General features: G+C 41.5%; 1 protein-coding gene across 3 annotated transcripts in view; it reads left to right on the top strand.

Moving 5' to 3' along the window:
- DSP (desmoplakin) overlaps positions 1-17,155 on the top strand; it is a 38,868-nt gene extending 21,713 nt beyond the window's left edge. Inside the window, exons 12-24 of one of the 3 annotated variants that reach the window (XM_021534575.2) lie at positions 42-196; positions 592-718; positions 1,242-1,446; positions 1,972-2,189; positions 2,946-3,112; positions 3,414-3,552; positions 4,945-5,138; positions 5,986-6,148; positions 6,755-6,838; positions 7,743-7,850; positions 8,487-8,585; positions 9,384-11,675; positions 13,255-17,155. In XM_021534575.2, the coding sequence (XP_021390250.1) occupies positions 42-196; positions 592-718; positions 1,242-1,446; positions 1,972-2,189; positions 2,946-3,112; positions 3,414-3,552; positions 4,945-5,138; positions 5,986-6,148; positions 6,755-6,838; positions 7,743-7,850; positions 8,487-8,585; positions 9,384-11,675; positions 13,255-16,446 (7,143 nt within the window). In that variant the 3' untranslated portion in view covers positions 16,447-17,155. The remainder of the gene's footprint in view (positions 1-41; positions 197-591; positions 719-1,241; positions 1,447-1,971; positions 2,190-2,945; positions 3,113-3,413; positions 3,553-4,944; positions 5,139-5,985; positions 6,149-6,754; positions 6,839-7,742; positions 7,851-8,486; positions 8,586-9,383; positions 11,676-13,254) is intronic. The other 2 variants (XM_021534594.2, XM_021534586.3) reach the window with 2 other exon arrangements.
- Positions 17,156-17,890: the final 735 nt, after the last annotated feature.

Below are 17,890 nucleotides of genomic sequence, written 5' to 3'. Positions count from 1 at the left end.
TTACTTGACTAAGGGAAAACCCTGTTCTGCATCCCTTACAGAAAACAGTGCGCAAAGGAGATGAGTGCATCCTGAAGGACAACAATGAGCGCAGCAAGTGGCTGGTGACTGGCCCCGGAGGAGTGGATATGCTGGTGCCATCTGTCAGCCTTATCATCCCACCCCCCAATCCATTGGCAGTGGATCTTGCTACCAAGTGAGTTGCTGCCTGAGTTTGGATGCTTGCCAGTGGGGTTAGAGTTCACTCAAAATAGCAACCAGTCACAAAATATGTTCTGTGCCTTGTTCAGGGTGCACTCCCCCTGCCCCTAAAGGTGGGGATTAAGGACTAGACCCTTGACTTGAGGAAATCCCAGAAACTTGCTGGGATCTAGGCTGGGGCCTAGAAATGTTTAAATGTTAATGTCTGTGAGATTTTTCTCATCTGTACTAATGAAAGTCATGTATAAATTAATTTCCAAGATTTTTTCAAGTAGAGAATGAGTCTTAACACACTCCATCCACATTTGGTGGATGTTTCTTGGGATGTTTTGTAGCTGTGCTACAAGGACAGATGCATTCTGACCATGCTTTTTTTCCCCTTCATGCCAGAATTGAGCAATACTATGAAGCTATTTTAGCTTTGTGGAACCAGCTGTATATCAACATGAAGAGCCTGGTGTCCTGGCATTACTGCATGATTGACATTGAGAAAATCAGAGCCATGACTATTGCCAAGGTAAGACACCATCTGGCCTTGCCTGCAGACCAAAGATATCCACAACCTGCTGTCCCAAGCAGACCCTGCAGTATCCTGTGCAGATGTATGTTCTACAAGATCACAGGCCTTCCTTTTGCTAGGTTGCACAAAAACTCACACATATGGAAGTTGTAGTTTTATTCAAGGAGAAACAAAATGCTTTCCTACTCAAGCAGATAAGCAGGAAGATTATCTAAGGGAATTTATTACATACTTGCTGTATTTGTTCCTGCTGTACAAGGGCATGAATAAACAGAGTAAGAGGTAGAAATGTCAAACTGCTCTTGAGGTATGAAATGATGGTAATAAGGATAGGTTAATTCAGATGGTACTCTTAGCACCATGCTTTTAGAGGCAGCTTAGTTAGGATTTATTCTAAACTGTGATTACTTTGGGTATTTTATAGGTTTATTAGTTTGTTCCTTAATGATTAACTAGTCATAAAACGTCCCCCATTGCTTTTTTTCCTTTTATTTCAAAATTCCCTTCTTCCTTATTTCAGCTGAAAACAATGCGTAAGGAAGATTACCAAAAAATAATAACTGACCTGGAGATCCATTATCAAGAATTCCTCAGAAACAGCCAAGGCTCAGAGATGTTTGGTGATGAAGACAAACGAAAGATGCAGACTCAGTTCACTGATGCTCAGAAGCACTACCAAACCTTGATCATACAACTGCCTAATCAACCACGACAGCCACAAACAGGTTTGTTGTCTTCCTGGCTTTTCTAGAGTTTGGATTGCTGGAGTTTCTTTGTGCCAGAGGTGGCGGGTAGTGCATTCTTTTTATGCGAAAATGTTCTCTTCAACATATGAATAGGAATATGTTCAAGAACTGTTCTGCTGTCTCCCAGCATAACAAAACTGGCCATGCACAGGGGAAGATTTTCTTCTTCCTATGTTTGATGGGCATCTGGGAATAGTGCTCTAAAATTCAAATAGTGCTCTAAAATTCATGGAACTTGTTGGGAGAATGAGAGGAATTTAGTCCATCTGATAAATTTTCTGTTATTAGGAAGCAAAATCTCACTGCTGCATTTTAGGAAGCAAGTTTATATTTTTGTGAAGGAGATTTCAGTCTCTGAAACAGCTGCCTAAGGGCCCAGATCTGCCACCTGTTCTCAGTTCTACAGATCAACTCAGTGCTTGGGTCACTTGGGCACTGCCTTGGCTTCCTACATGTTCCTGCTCAGTTCTCTGGCAGCTGATGGTTACCCAATTCATTTTACAGTGGTCCCAACTGAGTGCTGTCCCGTGGGCTCCTCAAGCACCATAATCGTTAATGAGAGAAACCGAGAGCATGAGAAGCAGGAGGCCTGGCTGCTGATGGAGCTTCAGAAACTTCGGCGTCAGATTGAAGCTTCTGAGATTCAGATGGTTCAAAGAGCTCCTCTTGGAGTGGATCAAGGGGCTATGCATGACTTTTCAGCCAGAATAAAGGACTTAGAGGTAACTGTGGATGTTTGTCTTTGAGCATCTCAAGCTCTGTATGACTCTGTGCTGTAGTTCTGTTTATGATCAGCTGGGAAAGACACACATCCTGTGCAGAAAAATCTCAGTTGGAGGCTAACTAACTGAAATTAGGTTGGAGATAACTAACTTAATAATGATTTGGATTAGAATTTACCTTCCAAGTAGAAAAAATTGACTCTTGAAGTTTAGAAATCAAATTCTGCCAGGCAAGGAATACAGAAAGACTGATGTCCGGTGTCTGGGAGTTCATGTTAAGTCTCATCCAGAGTAAAGCACCATTAAAATGTTTTTCCAAGCACTTCACTTAACCACCTACCTGTAGAGTGCTGTCTGTGGGATACAGATTGGATACACGAGACTTACTATCCCTTTCCTAGCTCTTTAGATTTGTAGGAGACTATGGAGGGAAGATTGGTGCAGAAAGGTAATAGGTTCAGCACATGAGAAATTCCCATGGGGAAATGAGGTTGCAAAGGTCTCAAGAGAAGAAAGACCTTCTGGTCTTTCTGAGCTGAGTTTTGGAGTGTAGATGCTTAAAAAGACATGCAACCTATTGTGGATAAAAAAGAAATTGCTCAATAGTGCTTGCCTTGAGGAAAGCAACCTCAGTCAAGCTAGTTATGTAAGAGCAGACTGCTTGGATAAGGAGACCAATTCCATATGAATATGGAATAGAATGATCGTTCAGCCAACAAAAAATATGTCAACCAGGCATTCTCTCTTTTTCCTTAGGGTGTGCAGAACGACTCTCAAATAATGGCTGAAACCCTCAATAAGCATAAGGACTTGCTGCCTAACTTCAGAGGCTGTGAGAAGTATGTGTACTTGCAATCAGAGATAAATGCTCTCTTTCAAAAACTGGAAAATATTAATGGTGTTTCTGCTGGCTACTTAGACAGGTAAGTAAATTGAGGCTATTGCAATAAATATTCACTTTCTCCTATAATTCTTAGTCCAGAAAGCTGCATTTTGTTACTAGTAGTACTACACCTTCTCTGCAAATTGTGTTCATGTTGATAGAAACAGACATAAATTTCTTCTCTTTTCTGGAGCACTTAAAAAAAATAAGGTGAGAAGCATGGGTATCACAGAAATTTCTTGTGTTACCTATTATCTTTGACCAATCATCTGCAATTAATTAAAAATATTACTGTTCCTTCCTTGGTCCATAATGGATTTGCCTTGTATCATTTACTTTAGCTTGAATGCACTGAGGTGTCTGCTCCAGGTTATTCTGCAAACAGAAGATGTGATCAGAGTTTTTGAAGTCAGACTGTCTGAAGAGGAGACTGTTCCTTTGGATCTTGATAAAGTGGAGGCTTATCGAGCTTGTCTGAAGGTGAGGGGCCAAAACCCAAGGACACACAAAAGCAAAATTCGTAGCTGCCAGCACTGATAAATTGAGCTGGGGGAAACCCTTCCAAAACCACAGGAGATAGAACTGCTGATCCTGTTGGCTTTGGTTTTTTTTTAATGTATAGACATGTAATACTTTGTAAATCAAACATATTCTTGCTGGCTGGTCAAGGGAGGGGATTGTCCTGCTCTGCTCTGCACTGGTGCTGCCTCCCCTTGCGTCCTGTGTTCAGTTTTGGGTGCCACAAGATAAAAAATATATAAAGTTATTAGACAGAGTCCAAAGGAGGGCTGTGAGAATGGTGAAGGGCTTTGAGGAAACCCTATGAGGAGCAGCTGAGGTCACTTGGTCTGCTCAGAAAACAGATCAAAGAAAAGAGAACACTGAGGGGAGACCTCATTGAGGTCTACAGCTCCTTCACTAGAGGAGGGGCAGACACTGATCTCTTCTCTGTGGTGACCAGTGGCAGGACCCAAAGGAACAGGAAGGAGCTGTGTCTGGAGAAGTTTAGGCTGGGCTTCAGGAAAAGGTTCTTCATCCAGCAGTGGGCTGGGCACTGGAACAGGCTCCCTGGGGAAGTGGTCACAGCACCAAGCCTGACAGAGTTAAAGAAGCATTTGGACAATGCTCTCAGACAAGTAGTGTGACTCTTGGGTATCCTGTGCAAGGCCACATCTGGGAGTTGTTCTTAGCTGGTGTAAATTTGAACTACAAAAAAAAATAAACAACCAAAAACAGCTTGAGCATGTCACTGAAGGCTGTAGCCATCCCTGTGACTGGGGGCTGCAAAGCAGACCAGTGCCTGTGCTGCTGCTGTATATTCTATTTGGTGATGCCCACAGTGTGTGTACCTAAACAAGTGTGTGTGTGAAGAAACATCTCCATGGAAGATATTTATAAAAATGTAAATAGGAAAACAAACAAAAAGAAAATCTGTGCAGATTTTTAGGTGTTTAAAAACTGAATATGCCACTCCTGAATCTTGATTCCACAGCTGTGGCAAGTGTAAGAATCTTTTATACTTCAGTGAAATTTTCTAGCCAGTTTTTTCTAGGAACAAGCAAGGCTCTGATCTGGTAACTGCTCTGCAGAGTTCTGAGAAACTGAAATGTTAGCTTCAGAATGTAATAGCAGAGGGCTTTGGTTTAGCGAATTATTTAGTCTAACTTTAAACACATCTTTAAGCTGAGCTGTGTATCAAAATAGGTATTTCACTTTAAACAGGTTAAGTCCAGCTGATATCACTATACATACCTTACTGAGTTAAAAACAACATCTTTAGAGCCAAACGTACTGTGCATGCTGTTGAATCAGTTAAGTATCAGTGTCTTCTCAAGAATAAATTAAATGACAACATTTTGGTTTTTTCTTCAGAAAATGAAAGCAGACCTAAATATGAAGAAGTCATTACTGAATACCTTGGAAAATGAGCTGCAGAGAACACTTCAGATTCACTCACAGTCTTGCCAGTCATACACCCTGTATGACATGGACATTGGAAAGTACTGTGACAAAGTTACCCAGCTAATAGACCGCTGGCAGAGGGCTGATAAGCAGATAGATAACAGGTTTGTTCATGTTTTCAGAGTGTTTTCCTTATTGCTGTTGCTACCAAGATCATCTTAGCAGTGACCTGATGTGCACTAACCTTTGCTTCCAAAGTACAAATGGTGACTTCAGGGCAGTAAGACTCGAGCAATTGTGAATAGGTTGAACATACTTCAAAAGGAATTGTGTAAGACCAAACAGAAAAATGTAGTTAGCCATGCAAATGTCTAACCTGTGTGCTAAAGAGTTGTTCAAATTTTTTTTTAATTCTTGCTAATGCTGTTGGACTAAGTACTTCCAGTCAGCATTTTCCCCCTCAAAAAAGCAACTATGCTTATTCCTCAACACCCTGTACTTGAGGGTTAAAAAAGTAACACTAAGAATTAAGTAACAAAATCGAACCTTGAATCTGAATTGTGAACAGAAGGCATATTCTGATTCTTTGAGGGGGAGAGGTGGAGGTTGGGGTATGACTTGTTTTAGTTTGTTTTATTTTGTTTTTATCTGAGGATAAAATATAGTCCTAACTGGTTGCTGGTTCTCCAGTGAACATTGAGAACAAGAGTACTGAAGTCAACAAACTTGGTTTTTATCACTGCAAGTTTTATTCATTCCTCACTTTGGCAGGAAGGCCCAACCTCTGTGTATTAGAGTTACTCAAAAGTCAGGCATTAAAACCCCATATTGAGTGACTAATAACCAGTACAATTCTCATTTATTGAAAATTTTTGTTCAGAATCTCCTTTTCAGAGCTTCCCACAGTTTTATGTAACTTTATTTCTGTGTCTTATTTCTGAAAACTGTAAAAAGAGAGAGAAAGAGAATGCACTTTTCATTTTGATAAGTTTTTCCCTTTTTTTTCCCTAGGTCATGGGATTTAGAAAGGCAGATCAAACAGCTGAAAACCTACCGAGATCTCTACCAGGCTCTTAGCAAGTGGATCTGTGATGCCAAGCGCCGGCAGGATGCTATTGAGTCTATGAAGCTGTGTGATTCCAACACTATCATGAGATACCTACATGATCAGAAGGTATGCAGCACCTGAAGGAGTTGTCTTCAGTTATCTGGATTTTAAATTGTTTTGCTATACAGAAAATATCAATATCAACGCAGTCGGCAATACAGTGGCCTGTTTTGAGTTATAAAGTATGCAAGCTACCAAAAAACACCACATATGTAGAAGGCAGGAGGGAGGAAATATTATTGTCCTCATTACTTTCTGTCAGCACTGCAACAGATTATGAACAAGACTGTGTTTGGCTCCTACACATTCACTGACACTTTTACACATCAGCTTTGAATTAATTCAAGGGACTGTAAGATGGTGCAACTTATGGGACAAATTACAGCACAAAAATAAAAATCAAGTAAATACATCTGAGCTAAAGTCAAGGAACTCTGCCTTCCCAGCTCTGGGGGTTTGTCAGTTGCTGAGTGTTCTCTCTCAGAAAAACCTTCTCATGCCCAAAGAGCTTGCTGTTGTAAAAACTGTCCAGGTACAGTTTGTTTCAGGTCTCACCCTCAGGGGCTGCAGTAGTCTCCTGCTGCTGGTGCTTTCTGATGGAGGTAGTGTGTACAGGAGGAAATACTGGTAAATCTTGCAGGAGTGTTTCACGGCTCACTTTTCTTTTGGCAGAACTTGCACAGTGAAATCTGTGGGAAGCGAGACAAAGTTGAGGAGCTTCTCAAGCATGCAGATCAGTGCTCAGCTGCAATTAAGGTACTTGGATCTCAGCATTTTTGTGGGGTGTGGTTTTTCATGGTCAGGCTCATCCCATTGTCTCTGCTCTGCTGACGGTGAAAAGTCAGCTCCCTGGTGTGTGTGTACAGAAATTGCTGGAGTGAAGTACTTTTGAGTAAAAAAAACAATGAAAGGAATTTGTGTACTTGCCACCTGAAGACTATGGGATCATCCAGCAGATACCAGTGAGAGCTTCTCTTCAGGTGAATCAAAGCCTCCTTCTAGCCAGACCAAATTTTCCAGTTCATGTGTTAAAAAATATGAGGAATTCAAGAACCGATTGGTACTTAATGAAATAAGTCTCATTAGGATCTGATCTAGGAGGCAAGACAAATGCAGATTAGCAAAAGGAATGGTGTGCAATAGCCATGAGAATCAGGAACATACAGAGAATGGTTTTGTGGTCCTTGAATTTTTGTCATCTTTTTATCCATGCTTTCTCCAGATCAGTCTTACTCTCTGTGACAAAGTTTTTGCTGTATATATGACATGGCATATGTGATACAAAAGAGATGCAGATAATGTTATTTCTGATGAAGTTTTGGTGGATTACAGTACTTAGACCAGTTACTCCAGTGAATATTTTTCATCTCCGTGTAGCCCTCAACTTACACAAACAGTTGTCTTCTTGTTTTTGTAAAATGTTTTTCCTCTTTTTCCCTTGTCATTCTCCTCCATGAATCTTCACTGGGGTACTTGAACTGATGAGCTTCTGTTTATGACAGAGGATTATCTCTACGTGGTCAGAAATATAAACAAGGGGAAAATGTAGCTTTCCATTAAGAAAACAAAACAACCCAAAAACTTTCATTTTCTGAAATAGATTCACAGAGAATTCTTTGGCAGTTTCTAAATGGGTCTTGCTTTTTGTCTTGTTTTTCAGGATTATGAACTACAGGTTGCTTCCTACAGTTCGGGATTAGAAACATTGCTCAACATACCTATCAAGAAGAGTGTGGTTCAGTCTCCTGCAGTCCTAATTCTACAAGAGGTACCTTTTTTCTCTCCCTTCGGTCTTTTGAATGCACTTGTTTGTCTGTGTGAGCCCTTGTGAGTCATACCCAGGTGTATTCTAATACTTAGCACTGTCACTGGTAATGTGTGCTAAGCACGTAAGCACAACGAATTAGTGCAGAATACTCATTGTGCTGTAAAATCAGACCTGGGCTTGTTCAGACATTAGATTAGCCCTCAGGAATTTATCTCATTCCTATTCAGTGTCCACTGCATACATACTGTGAGAAAGGTAGATTTATGCCCCAAGTGGTTTAGTCACTTTCAGCCTGGGAATTAACTGCTATTAAAAATTTAGCTTGGGTTACTTGTGACTGTCAGACAGGAAGAGCGTGATGAACCAGGGGATGAAGGCTTAAATTTAATATCACATCAGCAATGGGGGGCAGACAATCCTGAAAAAACAAAAAAGGTGTGGATTTTTCATAAGGAAGAATTCACACTTTTAGAGTCTTCAGAAAGTTGTGTGAATTTGTGAGGAGTAGAATCTGCTTCTTACTTTGTCAAGTGATGTGTTTGCTCAAGTAGATTGGAATCCATTAAATGGTCTGGGCATAGGTATTTTCATGTCTAACTCTAGTACAAGCTGCTAACAATTCTGTTTCTTTTCAAGGCTAATGAGGCTCAGTCCCGCTATATAGAGCTTCTTACAAGATCAGGAGATTATTACAGATTCTTGAGTGAAATGTTAAAGAGCATGGAGGATCTGAAGGTATTCTAAATCTTTTATTTTCTGTAGCTTTCATTTTTATCGCAGATTAGAAAACTATCACTGATCAGAGGCAGAAAGTACAGTATAAAATAGCTCACAATACTATATCCAGAACTCAGAGGTGTCCTACAAAGGAGGCATATTAGCAGTGTCATGCATCTTTTGTGAAAGAGTACAGTGTTTTACAAAGTGACCTCCAAGGTCGTGTGTGAAGTGAGGTAGAGAACTGGTCTCCTTGGTAAATAAGGACGTGCTCATCAAGGCACATGAGTGATCCTTCCCTGTGCATCCCAGCCTTGACCTCGGTGACAGCACAGCTACTTCAGTGTTGAAAACTTGCTCCTCATGGTTGAGGGCACCTCATTTTAGACCATATTCTAAAGTGTTTTGAAAGAAGCAGCTTCTGATTCGATGCAGCTCAGTGAAACAGAGAGGCCCATTTAAGAAGTTGCATATGTGGAATGTGATTTTCACCTGTTTGAAAACTGGGGAGGTTCTAAAGGTGACTGTTCCATATTTCGCTGGTGAACTTCTGCTACACCACATTTTAGTGTCAGTAATGCACCTCCCTCCCTCCATAAAGTATCTTTTCCCCTCTGAAAGTCATTATATGCTGATTTCTGAATAAGGCTTGACTCTGAATAAATAAAGATTACAGAATTTGAAGCAGCAAATACATTAATTTTTAAGTGGTCAATGTTACTATATATATTATTGTATGTGATGATTTTGAAACAGTTGTCACAAATATTTATGGGAGTTTTTCTGTTTGTTTGTTTTCCTGCTATCATGTTGCAGATGAAAAACACCAAAATTGAACTTCTGGAAGAAGAACTCAGACTTGCTAGGGATTCCAATTCAGAGACAAGCAACAAACATAAATTCCTGGAGCAAAATCTGCAGAAGTACCAGATGGACATTTCTCAGCTCAAAGCAAAGCTGATGAGTTTGGAAGAAATGAAAAGACAAGCTGAAATGGATGGGAATTCTGCTAAGCAAAACCTAGACAAATGCTATGCTCAAATAAAGGATCTAAATGACAGAATAACCAGGTTGACTTATGAGACTGAAGATGAGAAAAGGAAAAGGAAGTTGCTGGAGGATAGATATGAGCAGCAGAAGAATGACTATGACCAACTGCAAAAAACAAGGCAAAATGAGAAAGACAGCCTCGGCTGGCAGAAGTTAGAGTCTGAGAAGGTCATCAAGGAGAAGGAGTACGAGATAGAAAGATTAAGGGTTCTTCTTCAGGACGAAGGCACACGGAAGAGGGAGTATGAAAATGAGCTGGCTAAGGTAAGAAACCAGTTTAGCGAGGAGATGAGTAATTTAAAGAACAAGTATGAAACAGAAATTAATATTAAGAAGACAACAATCCAACAGATAGCTGCACAAAAAGATGATGATGCAAAAGGCCTCAGAGCCCAGGTTGACAGACTGACAAGAGAGAACAGAGACCTTAAGGATGAGATCGTGAGGCTGAACGATGCCATCCTGCAGACAACAGACCAAAGGCGGAGGGCAGAAGAAGATGCTCTCCAGCAGAAGGCTTGCAGTTCTGAGGTGTCACAGCAGAAGCATCAGTTAGAGCTGGAGCTGAAACAGATCATTCAGCTTCGTGGGGAAGACAACTCAAGATACAAGCAGGCTCTTGAGGAGGCTGCCTCAACTATTCAGGATAAAACTAAGGAGCTGGAAAGGCTAAAGCTTCAGCTTCAGGAAGAGGCTAAAAGCCGATGGGAACTTGAAAATGAATTGGCTAAGGTAAGAAACAGTTATGATGAGGAAATTATTAGTTTAAAGAACAAATATGAAACTGAGATTAATATCACAAAGAACACAATTCACCAGGTCACCATGCAAAAGGAAGAGGAGACAAATAATTATAGAGCACAGCTTGATAATGCCATGAGAGAAAATAGGAATTTGTGTGAGGAAATTAGGAGACTGAAGAATACGATAAGTCAGACAACAGATAATCTACGGAAAATAGAAGAGAATGCTCAGCAGCAGAAGGCAGCTGGCTCAGAGCTTTCTCAGAAGAAACAGCAGCTGGAGATTGAGCTAAAACAAGTTATTCAGAGACACTCGGATGAGAGCATGCGGTACAAACAGTCACTTGATGATGCTTCTAAAACCATTAAGGAAAGAAACAAAGAGATTGAAAGGCTGAGAAAGTTGTTGGATGTAGAAACAAGTCAGAGGAAAGAAGTGGAGGATGAGAACAGTCAGTTGAAAAGAGTCCAGTTTGACCTGCAGAAAGCGAACACAAGTGCAACTGAGACAATTAACAAGCTAAGGATTCAAGAGCAGGAACTGGCCAGGCTGAAAATTGACTATGAAAGAGTTTCACAAGAGAAAAAAGGCAGGGATCAAGAAAGTGCAAAGTTCCAGAGCACTGTAAAAGACTTGCAGATCCAGAAACATAAGCTGGAGGAGGAGCTTTGCAGACAGAACAAAAATTTAATGGAGGAAACATCCAGGAGGAAAAAACTGGAGGAGGAAATAGAAGGCATGAGGAGATCTCTGAGAGACCAATCGGTTAAAATAACTAATCTCACACAGCAGATAGAGGAAGTATCTATTGTAAAGAAGAGGAATGAAGATGACCTTAGACACCAAAGAGAAGTATTAGATGGTCATGTGAGAGAGAAGCAAAGATACATGGAAGAGTTGAGAAAATACACGTCTGATATTGAGACTTTACGTCGTCAGTTGGTCCAAGAACAGGAGCAATTAAAACAGGCTCACCTACGATATGAGCACTTACAGAAAACCTCTGAGGAAAAAAGCAAAGCCTTGAATGAGTGCAAAATAGAGATCGAAAGGCTTCAGTCTCTCACCGAGAACCTTACCAAGGAACACTTATTACTGGAGGAGGAGCTGCGAAATGTTAGATTGGAGTACGATGACCTCAGAATGGTCAGAAATGAAGTTGATGAGAAAAATACCACCATTGCTGAACTAAAGAATCAGCTTCAAATGAGCAGCAAGCAAACCCTGGAACTTCAGGGGTTGCTTAATGATTTACAGAAAGAAAGGGAAAAATTGAGACAGGAAATTGAAAAATTCCAAAAGCAAGCTCTAGAGGTATTCACACATATTTTGATCCCAGCTTTACTGTTTCTCAAATATATATTAATTGCAGTTGTTGATTTGAACAAATTAATTCACCCTTTGCTGTTTGAAGTCACTGTACTTGTGACTGACATCCTCTTTATGACCCTTCCTCTTGGTTAAGTTTTAAATAAAAATGGCAGGATTTGGCCTCTTCCTTAGCCTCTTTACTCCCTGGGAGCTGTTCTAGGGAGCCATAAGCTATCATCACCTAGGAGAGCTTTGTTCTCAGGCTTTGCCCCAGAAGAAATCTGTGTTCTGTGCCAGTGTCCAGCAAACCATCCTAGAGAAAAATGGGAGCATGTGGAGTACCACTGTGTTTTAACAGTTCCCTGCTGGCTGTGTGCTTCCCAGGCTGTTTCAGCCAGGATGGGTTAAAGCCATCCTTTGAGGCTGACCTGAGTGCTGTCACAAACTAAACTGGCTAAAAACCCCAGAACCAACAAGCTGTCAAGGTGCTGATTAACTGGGTAAGATGTTGACTCCAAGTGAGGATTAAGAGTCATATTGTCAGCTGTACCTAAGGTACGAAAAGCCTATCTTTCATGGACTGTTTTGGGGATTTATGTTCCTAAGTCACTAAGGGCATTTGCAAATTTTACTATTGGCCCTTACTTCTTGAACTTTAGGTGACAACATAAACAAGTTAAACAAAAAAAAAATTTAATATTTTGTTCTTCTGCCTTCTTGTTTCTTGTACAAAGAACTACTCTTTAAATATGTACAAGGGAGCACTTGTGAAAATGTATTTTTTCCTAGACTTGTCCCTTATATTTCTTTTCTCATATCCTTTATTCAGTTTTTCTTTCCTTTATTCTAAAAATCCTAATACTGATATTAAAAAAATACTAACATTTAGGATTATATAACACCTGTGCATATATGTATATTTATATATATATATATATATATGTACACATATATATGCATGTATTACAAGTAGATAAACTTGTATTCAGTTTAATATGGACTGCATACAAACATGCATGCTTGTGGATGTTTGTGCATATGCATATATGAAGGAACTGCATGAATTAAAATGGAAGGCAACACAGGTATCATTATTTCGAGTGACATGTGAAACTAACAGCAAAGCAAAAATTGAGTCATAAGTTTCCTTTTTAATCCATGTATGGCCAGTCCTTAGCTGATACAAATTCCCCTGGATTAGTAGGGCTGCCAGGACATCTGCTGAGCATCAGGCTATTTATGAGTCTCAAATGCGCTGTGTATTTGTCAGTGTACTGTGAGAAGCATCAAAAAGTTACAGAGAACTAAATCAGCTGAAGGTCGAGGCTATGGGTAACAGAATGGAGTCTCTTGAGTCTCTGTCAGGACTGAAGACACTGTAAGTGAAGGGATAATGTGCCTTCTGTGGTTCATATGTGTCTGTAATCTTGGGTAAAGTGCCTCTGTGACTAGAATGTTTTCCAGTGGGAGCTTGCTGGAGGTTAAATGACAGGCTGGAGAGCACTGTAGGCAGAGGGCATAGCTCTGACCAGCACAAACTCTAACCATCCTTTCTTGGTTTATTTCTCCTCCACAATTTTAGGCATCCAGTAGGATTCAAGAATCCAAAAGTCAATGTAGTCAGATTATGCAAGAAAGAGAAACCCTGCTGATAAAAATGAGTGCTTTGGAGCAAGACAAAGCCAGACTGCAGAGACTAGAAGAGGAGCTGAACCGTTTGAAAGTTACCCTGGAGTCAGAATCACGTCTGAAGCAACGCCTGGAAAGTGAGAAGCAACAAATTCTGAATGACCTCAATCAGTGGAAGAGCCAGCACTCCCGAACAGAGGAATCCATAAGGAAGATCCAGTGTGAGAGGGAGAAGAGCGAGAGGGAGAAGAACAGCCTGAGGAGTGAGATTGAAAGGCTGCAGATGGAAATCAAACGGATTGAGGAGAGATACCGGTGCAGACTGGAAGAGACCGCTGTCAAAAACCAGTCAGAGTTGGAGTCAGAGCGTCTCAGGCTGCAAAGAGAGATTGAGAAACTCAAGCAGCGCCCATATGGGGCTCACAGATCTACCCAGACCGAGGAAGACTTCTGTATTGATGCCTCCAAGCTGGTGTTCAGTGGGCTGAGGAAGAAGATCACAGCCATGCAGCTGTATGAGTGTCAGCTGATAGACAAACTCACACTGGATAAACTGCTGAAGGGGCAGAGGTCGGTGGAAGAGGTCGCGGCTGACATTGAGCCCTACCTGAAAGGGGCAGGTGCTATTGCAGGGGTGTCCCTTTCACCCAGACAAAAGTACTCTTTTGTTGAGGCCAAACGGAATCAGCTGCTAACAGCAGAAAATGCAGTCCTGCTCCTAGAAGCCCAAGCAGCAACAGGAGGTGTGATAGACCCACATCGAAATGAGATATTGACAGTGGACAGTGCTATTGCCAGAGATCTGATTGACTTCGATGATAGAGAACAGATCTACACAGCAGAAAAAGCTATTACAGGATTTAAAGATCCTTTCTCAGGCAAAACTGTGCCGGTATCTGAAGCCATCAAGAAAAACCTGGTCGACAGAGAAACCGGAATTCGTCTGCTTGAAGCCCAGCTGGCTGTAGGGGGGATAGTTGATCCTGTCAACAGTGTTTTCCTACCCAAAGAGATAGCTTTATCTCGTGGGTTGATTGACAAAGACCTGTACAGGATGCTGAACAACTGCCAAGGCAGTACAAAGAATTTCATTGATCCCACCACCAAAAAGGCAGTCACTTACATGCAGCTGAAGGAAAAATGCAGGATTGAACCACACACTGGTCTGCTCCTCCTTCCAGTGCAGAAGAGGAGTATGTCATTCCAAGGGATCAGGCAGCCTGTCTCAGCAGATGCACTGCTTGAGGCTGGCATCATTAAGGAATCAACAAGGAATGACTTGGAAAGAGGTGCAATTACAGTGGAAGAAGTGAGTGAGAGAATTATTGATTTCCTTCAAGGCTCTAGCTGCATTGCTGGTATCTACAATGAGGCTACTAAAGAGAAACTTGGCATTTACCAGGCTATGAAAATAGGTTTGGTTAGGCCAGGGACGGCCCTTGAGCTCCTAGAAGCCCAGGCAGCCACAGGGTTCATAGTGGATCCTGTCAGCAATGTGAGGCTGCCTGTTGAGGAGGCTTACAAAAGAGGCCTTGTTGGAATTGAATTTAAAGAGAAACTTCTCTCTGCTGAAAGAGCTGTCACTGGGTACAAAGACCCAGAAACTGGAAACATCATTTCTCTGTTCCAAGCAATGAACAAAGAGCTCATAGAGAGAGGCCATGGCATTCGTCTGCTGGAGGCCCAGATCGCTACTGGAGGGATCATCGACCCCAAAGAGAGCTACCGCTTGCCCGTAGAGACGGCCTACAAGCGTGGCTACTTCAATGAGGAGCTCAACCAGATCCTTAGTGATCCAAGTGATGATACCAAAGGGTTCTTTGATCCCAACACAGAGGAAAACTTGACCTACTTGCAGCTAAAAGAAAGATGCATAAAAGATGATGCAACAGGGCTCTGTCTTCTGCCCCTGAGAGAGAAGAAAAAGGTGGTGCACACCTCACAGAAGAATACCCTTCGGAAGCGCAGGGTGGTCATTGTAGATCCAGAAACAAACCGGGAGATGTCCGTTCAGGAGGCGTACAGCAAAGGCCTCATAGATTATGACACCTACACAGAATTAGCTGAACAGGAGTGTGAATGGGAAGAAATAACTATCACAGGATCAGATGGCAGCAGTAGAGTAGTCCTTGTTGACAGAAAAACAGGTAGCCAGTATGACATCCAAGATGCCATTGATAAAGGCCTGGTGGAGAGGAAGTTTTTTGACCAGTACCGTTCCGGCAGCTTGAGCCTGACCCAGTTTGCAGACATGATTTCCTGCCGTAATGGTACAGACGAGGTGTTCCGGCACGAGTCAGTGACTCGGTCTCCCACTGTGCTGAGTGTCAGGAGTTCTTCAGTGATCAGGAGTGGTTCTTTCTCAGAGACCCCCGATGAGTGCAGTCCTATTGCAGCCATATTTGACACAGAAAACTTGGAGAAAATCTCCATTTCAGAAGCTATACAGCGGGGCATCGTGGACAGCATCACTGGGCAGCGGTTACTCGAAGCCCAAGCCTGCACCGGCGGCATAATATGCCCTACCACTGGCCAGAGGCTTTCTCTCCAGGAAGCTACTAGCCAAGGCATCATCGATCAGGATATGGCCACACGTCTCAAACCAGCCCAGAAGGCCTTCATAGGGTTTGAAGGCATAAAGGGCGGACGCAAGAGGATGTCAGCAGCTGAAGCGGTGAAGGAGAAATGGCTGCCTTACGAAGCTGGGCAGCGGTTCCTTGAATTCCAGTACCTCACTGGAGGTCTTGTGGACCCGGAAGTGCGTGGAAGAATAACTATTGAAGAAGCCATTAGGAATGGATTGATAGATGGTCGCGCTTCCCAGAAATTACAAGACACCAATAGCTATCCCAAAATTCTGACCTGCCCCAAGACCAAGCTTAAAATATCTTACAAAGATGCAATGAACCGGTCAATGGTGGAAGACATCACTGGGCTTAAACTGTTGGAAGCAGCCTCTGTTTCCTCTAAAGGCATATCCAGTCCCTACAATGTCTCCTCGGCACCTGGCTCTCGCTCTGGCTCTCGCTCTGGCTCGCGTTCAGGCTCACGCAGTGGGTCTAGGAGAGGAAGCTTTGATGCCTCAGCAAGCTCTTCGTATTCTTACTCATACTCAGCCTTCAGCAGTGGGTCTATTGGGCGCTAATAACAAGTGAGGGAATGTGTCTGCATTTTATTATAGTTTAGATCATCCTATATTCCATTTACTAAAAGAAAAAAAAACAAAAAACAAGACACCAACAAAGTAATACAAAGCAAAGCCTTGAAGTCTTTCCTGGGTGTGTTACACTTTTCTTCCGAAAAAGCTGTAAAATGTTTGAATGCAAACTTATCAAATGTAGATTAGGGAATGCAAAAGTACTATTTGTGAATTTCAAGTTTCAGTTCCCATTTCCTCTTAGTCTTAGGATTTTAATAGGTCTCTGTATATTTTAAATACTGTGTCATGTGCTTTCTCTTGTTATCCATTACTATCAACCTATAAGGTGGTAACTGAGGTTTGAAAGCCTTGCAGTAGTTAACTTCTTAAGCACATAGACCTTTTTCAATTTGCTATTATGAAAAAAAAAGATATTAACAATATGAACAGAAAATGCCCTTAACACTGGTTTAGAATCCCTACCGTAAACATGAAACTGTCTTTCAGATGCTCTACTTCTTTATGTTTGGCTAGCCATTTTCTGAAGTATAACTTGGTGGATGTAAAGGGCTATTATTAGGCTGGGCTTTTGTTTTACTGTTAACCATATACAATTTTCTATTGTTTTGCTTGATTTCCCTGTAACAAAGAAAAAAAAAAATCTAACTGTACCATGTGAGCTATTCTGGACAATAAACTTCTGAAGTTTTAAATATTTGGTGTGTACATAATAATTTTATCTGTGGACATTCTTGGAAGTGCAACTTAGAGAATGAACCATTTTTAAAAGAAGCAGACATTAGCTTTTGTTGTAAAATGTGCGCAGGCACGTTACATTTCATGATGCTGAGCCATCACTTTTATGAAAGAGGACTTCTGACTCTGATTTTTCAATAGGAATATGAAGGTAGCACCAGTAATAGAAGCTATGCCCCAGAAGCAGAATGCCTGTTTACACACTTGTTTATAGAGTTAATGATTATAATAGGAAGCATATTTTTTCTGCTTGTGATCCAGCTCATTGTCTCTGCAGCTACACAAGGGACTGAGTCAGATTCTCCCTTACACATCCATGCAACTTTGGGCAGTGAGCAGAACAAAAAATCTGGCTGGCTTAGCTGGCCAACTGTGGCACAGGAACATCTTTCAAAACCTGAACAATTGCCTTTTGCAATATCCTTTTGCCTCTTCTGTTGGCTCCTGAAAGCCTAGCTTGAGAAAACTGCAGTAGTGTATCAGTGCTTTCATGATACCTTGCTGTCATCAGTTTTATGTAGGCTGCTGGCATCCTGTGGACTCCTTTTATCTGAACTGAGAAACCAGAGCAGAATTATGTGACCACAGTATTAGAGGACAGAGGAGTGATTTGAAACAACTTCAGCCAGTGCAGAAAATGACTGGCATACATAGAGGCTGTCCTGTCCTCTTTCCTGTGACACACAGTGCAAAT

Source organism: Lonchura striata, chromosome 1 (genome assembly GCF_046129695.1).
Source record: "Lonchura striata isolate bLonStr1 chromosome 1, bLonStr1.mat, whole genome shotgun sequence".
NCBI lineage: Eukaryota > Metazoa > Chordata > Aves > Passeriformes > Estrildidae > Lonchura > Lonchura striata.
The sequence above is the reverse complement of the archived record's forward strand: the minus strand, read 5'-3'. Positions and strand labels throughout refer to the sequence as shown.